The 6,144-nt window shown below is 38.7% G+C and overlaps 1 protein-coding gene across 1 annotated transcript; it reads left to right on the top strand.

Moving 5' to 3' along the window:
* Positions 1 to 400: 400 nt before the first annotated feature.
* LOC102015168 (potassium channel subfamily U member 1-like) lies at positions 401 to 3,013 on the top strand (the record flags this gene model as incomplete). Its single annotated transcript, XM_005415186.1, has 2 exons — positions 401 to 595; positions 2,865 to 3,013. Coding segments are annotated over 2 exons (321 nt in total), but the record flags the coding sequence as incomplete, so codon positions are not given.
* Between the last annotated feature and the right edge of the window lie 3,131 nt (positions 3,014 to 6,144).

Here is a 6,144-nt window from a genome sequence, read left to right as displayed (position 1 = left end):
TTTTTTTGGTTTTTCTCCGGTACCGGGAACCGAACTCACGACCTTGCGCTTGCCAGGCAGGCGCTTTGCCGCTGAGCTAAATCCCCAGCCCCCGATATCTGTGGCCTAATATATTCCTCTGGTCACTTGTGGAGGAGGAGAATTATTGGTGTCAGCATCATTACCCACTTTTTTCTCCTTTTATGGTGTATGTTCCAAGAAAATAAGAACTAGAGCTGGTTGTTTTCTCCCTGTGCTGCCTAACCCAGCACCCTACTCAGATGGCCGACTTGCAGTTGATCTCCATAATGGTGCAGTACATCTCAAACAGTGGCACCTACCAAGTCTCTGAGTCTGAACTCTTCCACCATGCATATGTTGGCTCTTCTGACTTTGTGCATGGTTTCTCTTTGCTTTTCAGGCTTTCTATAATTACCGGGTTCTGGAATTACTGCAGATGCTGGTGACAGGAGGGATCAGCTCTCAGCTGGAACAGCACTTGGATAAAGAGAAGGTCTGTAAGCCTTCTGACAGCTGCTCTACATTTGTGTCTGGAAGAATGCGGTGTAAGCTAGGGCTGCTGTCCTTGAATCAAACCATCTTATCAGACATTACAGTGAGTGTTTTCTTATCATAATAGCTTTGTTTTTCTTTCTCTGAAAACAGTCCAGACTGTTTTGGTTCATAGATGGTCTACCATACAGAAATGATAGCAATGGTAATGACAAAGAAATTAATGCAATCTTGTATTCATACATGATTTTACAATTCATAGTGTATTTTCACAGTTGATGGGGCTTTTGGCAACACTCCCAGGAGACAAAACATTTTTGCTTTTATCTACCTTTCATCTAAATAATTCAAATCTATAAGATGAGTGGCCTGATTTTTTTTTTTTTTTTTTTTTTTTTTGTTTTTGGGTTGTTTTTTTTGGTTTTGGTTTTTCTCCGGTACCGGGAACCGAACTCATGACCTTGCTCTTGCCAGGCAGGCACTTTGCCACTGAGCTAAATCCCCAGCCCTTGGCCTGATGTTTTGATTTGGATGTTTCTCCCCAAATTTCATGTTTTAGAAATTTAATCTCTAATGTAACAGTATTAAGGGGCAAAGCCTTTAGGAAGTAATGACCTTATGAGGGCATGAATGGATTAAAGGCATTATTGGAAGAATGGGTTGGTTACAACAAGAGTAGGTTCTGATAAAAGAATGAATCCATCCTCCTTCCCTTAATTTCCAAAGAGGCCTCTCTTGCCTTTCCACCTTATGCCATAAAATGACATAGCAAGAAAGCCATTGCTAGATGCAGGTCACTTGACCTGGGGCTTCCCATCCTTTCAAATTGTAAGAGATGCATCTTGGTTCTTTATAGATTACATGATCTCAGTTATCCTGCTGTAGCAGCATAAAATGAACCAAGACACCCAATAACTTTATATTTTGACAAGGGTACTGGTAATAATTATAATAGCCAATGCCTACTGAATAGTTTTTTTGTGCATGTTAGTTTTCCCTTAATCTCTCTAAACTTTTTTCTAGTAATCATTATTATTTGTCCCTTTTAAAAAATCAAGAAGTGGAGGCCCGTAAAAGCCAGGGCTGAGCTTTGGCCACCACACTGCCTACCAGTGTCTGAGCGGGTGTCTGTTGGAGGCGGTCTGACTCAGGGTTGGGCTGTTCTCACTGTGCCTGAAATGCTGAAGAAATCTGATCAGGTCAGCTGGCATCAGGCAGAACTTTGTGATTTGATGTGAGAACCTCACCAAGCTAAGCAGTGGAATATTCTTCTTACCCCAGAGAGCTGCTGAACAGTAAGGGAAGATAAGAATTCTGGCAAATCCCAGTGAGGCACGTGGGCATTTGGGAATCAGACTAGAGTATAGCTGGGACACAAGTAGTCTGTCTGTCAGCGGGTATCTTCTAGTTTAGTTTTGATCAACACTGCATCTATCTGTCAAGTGTCATTGCTAGGGGTAGAACTGACAAGAAAACATCTTTGTTGGCACAAAAGACATCAACAGAATCCCCTTCACAAGGAGCACGCTCATCCAGGCCTCTGTGCCTGGTGAGTCTTGACATTTGCTACCAAAGAGAACATGTCCTGTGTTCTGGACATTTGATTTGAAGTGCAAACAACATGGTAAAGGTTTTACAGTGTGATCTGATCCTTTAATTTTCTATGGTCTTGGATTCTTCACCCACAGTTGCTGTGTGAGAGATTATAAACCCAGGAAACTGTTGCTGGGGGCCACTTCTTGGTATCAGAGGCAACAGTAGATAGAGCTTCACCCTTTCTTTTATTTCCTGCATGGGTGTCTTGTACTCACTTTTCTCTGTCCCTAAGGAATCATAGAACTGAAAAGACTGTTCCCATTTGACATTTCTTTACCTATGTGACCTATCTGTTACTCCTTTTCCACCCACTGTGACTTTGTTGCCCACAACCAAAGAGCAAGGTCAAGGAGATTTCTTGTGCCTGTGGTATGCATTAAAGTGGAAGAAGATGATAGGAAGGAAGAGGTCATTTAATATTCTAACTCATTATGTACTTCAAAAACTGGATTTACCAGCCAGTTGCACATTGTTTGTTCTTCATGGTTACCAAATCAGCAATAGTTAAAAAAAAGAAAGCATATGCCCTACCACACCTATGAGAGGCTCTTGAAAGAATCAGAATGATGAAAGCAACCACTGAGAATAAAGTTTCCAGACCAATCATAAACTTCAATAATTACCTAGCCACTCGACCTTGCCAGCATATGTATACTAGGAAATGGCTTTCAGGTCTTGCACACTTCTGCAAAGAATGGAAAGTGAAACTCAAATAAGTGCTCACTATTACTTAATTAAAATGACCAACACATCTATGTTTTTTTTTCTCTCTCCAGCCAAGAAACACCTTTGGACAACTTTTCTGTGGCTCATTAGATATTTTTGGAATCCTATGTGTTGGCCTGTACCGCATGATAGATGATGAGGATCACAACCCAGAACACAAAAGGGGAGTATTTTAGTCTGCAAAGAGTTAGAGACCCATCTAAGAATAAGAGACAGACTACTTTATTCATTGTGAACGTGAAGTCCAGTGCTTAAGGTCTCCAGTGACCTGGGAGGATGCAGGGGAAATAGTTAATACTGTATAAGAATAAGAGAAAATGGTTATAAACAACAGGAACTTGATGGGTTAAGGTCCAATTAATATCAGCTTTGGAAGGAGAATGAAGTTTTTGCCCACAATAAAAACTGAGCCAGGTTTAAATAAGCATTAGAGTCACTGCCATATTAGAAAGGTTTACACACATTGTCGTTGGGAAGATATTTACTGAGTGCTTCTTTCTAGTCACTGTATATTTTACTCATAAATCATGGAAGTATTGTGTGGATTTCTGTTTCATTAAAGGAAGATCTTTTTTCCAGAAGTGTGGAAGGTAGAGTAAATATGTGTGGCATCAACACAGTTGTGTAGGTCTGAGCCAAGATCCTCACTGTGGAAATGGGCAGCAATCAGTACAGATGGAGAAATTTTACATAATAAAAATAGGTTACTGAAATCCACTGTAGCAGAAAGTGGAAGGAAGCCAATTTACTTAATGTGGAGTGGTCTTGATTACAAGGAACAAAAGAAAAACAATTTATCTGCTCACAGTAGAAAAGGAGAAGGACAGACACTAGGGCAGATGTAGCTCTAGGTGAGAGGTGCCTTTAGGGGCATTTTTATTTAGCCCTAAGATTTCTCAGTGCATGGCCTTTGCTGAGAAAGAAGATGGGAGAAGTAGTATAGCAAGATGAGAACAGGTGAATTTTAGATGACCTGCTGAGAGAGGTGGAAAGAAAGATGCCTGTGGATTTATAAAACAACACTAGCCCATAAAGTGAAAACGCAAAGGACTTGAAATCGGAATGCAGTTAAAGAAGAGATGAGATATACTGAGTAAGAGAGTGAGAGAGAAATAATGACGGGAAGCTAGGGGTGGAGACTAGTTTATTGAAGGTTAAGATGTCTGAGGTAGGAAAGAATCAGGAAATTATAATAATGGGATGTGCCAAGAAAGTGGCTTGGAGATAAAAGCCACTGGGTAATGGAGGTTATAGAAATGTGTCTGGATGTTGGAGCTGTAAACCACACAGACACCGCAGGCATGTAAGGTGATGCTGGTATTAAAATGTTAAAGAAAGTGTATCCCAAGTGCCAAGGACCTGAACAAAAATGGAGGTGTACAGATTGCACTGTTGAATCAGTAGGGAAGGTGATATAGCTTCACATAATTCACCACAGAGACTGAGAAGGAAGAGAGATGCTTTGCATGTTGGGAAATGTAAATGGTGCTGACATGTTCTGTCTCTCTGTCTGTCTGCCTCTCTCTGTCTCTCTCTGTTTCTCTCTCTCTCTCTCTCTCTCTCTCTCTCTCTCTCTCTCTCTCCCTCTAAAATGTCCTGCTCCTTACTCACACATTCTTCAAATCCCCAACTGTGCCCCTGATCCTGGTGTGCCTCTGAAATCATATTACACATCTCTGCTCCAACCTCTTTGTCAACCTTGCTGTTCTAAAAGCTTTCCTATCATACTTACATAGAATAATTTTTGGGCTGCTGCTCCCTCTGCTGAGAGTTTTCTTGACAAGAATAATTGGATGACTTGATATTCATTTTTTCCACATTTCTCAGTGGTGCTACTTTTGAGACAGGATTTCCCTAACTGTCCTATATAAAGCAGAAGCCATTCATCTTTACTCCCCATCACACTTTCTCCACTTAATTTCTTTCACTGAATATTGAATCCAGACAAAATATGTGTTATGTTCTTTATATTTTATTTCCTTTCTTCTCTCAATTAAATGGAAACATTCTGAGTGTAGTAAATTAGTCCTTGCTATATTCTTAGCTCTTACAGCTATGTTTGGTAAGAGGAAATCTCTCCTAACCCATTCTGCAGATGAATAAAAACACGGAAATGTTGCATTTTTAACTAAGATCTTATGCTTAGCTACTTATAAACCTAATCATTTTAGCATAATATCTAGTGAACATAATTTGAGCAAAAATAATACTAATCGTGTAGTTTTCCAGACTATAGGCCATTCTCCATATAAATATGTTCTGCTCCATTACTTCTCTCTTGAGGTAACTATGTTTTCTTAGGGTTAAAATGATCAATCAATTCTGAAAAGACATTGAATTTTAATATTTTACCATCTAAAAAATTAAAACAGCTAGATATTTCAACCATGATGTTTATAGTCACACAAACCAATTTTTGAAGCTCGCTCAAAAACATACTAAGACTTTTGTTCAACTCATTCTATTTCTTTGAAGTTAAGCTTTATTTTGCTTTATCCCCTATATGTATCTATGAAGATAATAAACATCTTTATTTTGTTGTTTAGAAAGTTAACTACAGTGAAATATGTGACACAACTGACAAGGAAATAGTTTTATATGTACTTGGAACTAGCAGATCATGACCTTTTTGTTTTTGTAAATAAAATTTTTAAAATTATAACCGCATCATTTAAAGTTACTATAAGTGCATTTACACTGTAAATGCATAATTGAATATGGCCTGCAATATCTAAGATATTTACTCTAAGATATTCACTCATCATCCTTTACCGAAAAGGCCTTTCTCATCTTTGAATTATACCAAAGTGAAATTTCACTGGTAAAAATATCTTCCATGACCAATATATGTCTTGATTTTTAAAAGGGACTTTTGGGGAGCTTGAGGCCAACTTGGGCAACTTAACAAGACCCTATTTCAAAATTAAAAAATAAGAATAAAAAGGGCTGAGAATGTAGCACAGTGGTACAGCGTTTTCCTAACATGCATAGGGCCCTAAGTTCAGTCTCTGCTACAGAAAATAAAAAGACCATTGATGTTTGATGTTTGATAGCCTACAATCACTTATATAGTGCTTATCATTTTCCTTTATTAATTGATTGAATTATCAAAAGTGACTGTGAGATAGACACCATTACTGTTTCTACTTAACAATGACAAAAGTAAAGCAAAAAGTGTTACAAAAGCAACCTGAAGTAGTCTAACTATAGGCAGTATTGATGGTATTTAAACTTAGGCTCTTGCCAGGGATATAGCTCAGCAGCACAAGCACTTGCCTGGCAAGCAGAAGGTTCTGAGTTTGATTCCCAGTACCGAAAGAAAACAAGAAA

The sequence above is a fragment of the Chinchilla lanigera genome, unplaced genomic scaffold (genome assembly GCF_000276665.1).
Source record: "Chinchilla lanigera isolate Chin_1 unplaced genomic scaffold, ChiLan1.0 scaffold00863, whole genome shotgun sequence".
Lineage (NCBI taxonomy): Eukaryota > Metazoa > Chordata > Mammalia > Rodentia > Chinchillidae > Chinchilla > Chinchilla lanigera.
Note: the sequence above shows the minus strand (reverse complement) of the source record. Positions and strands in the feature narration are given on the sequence as shown.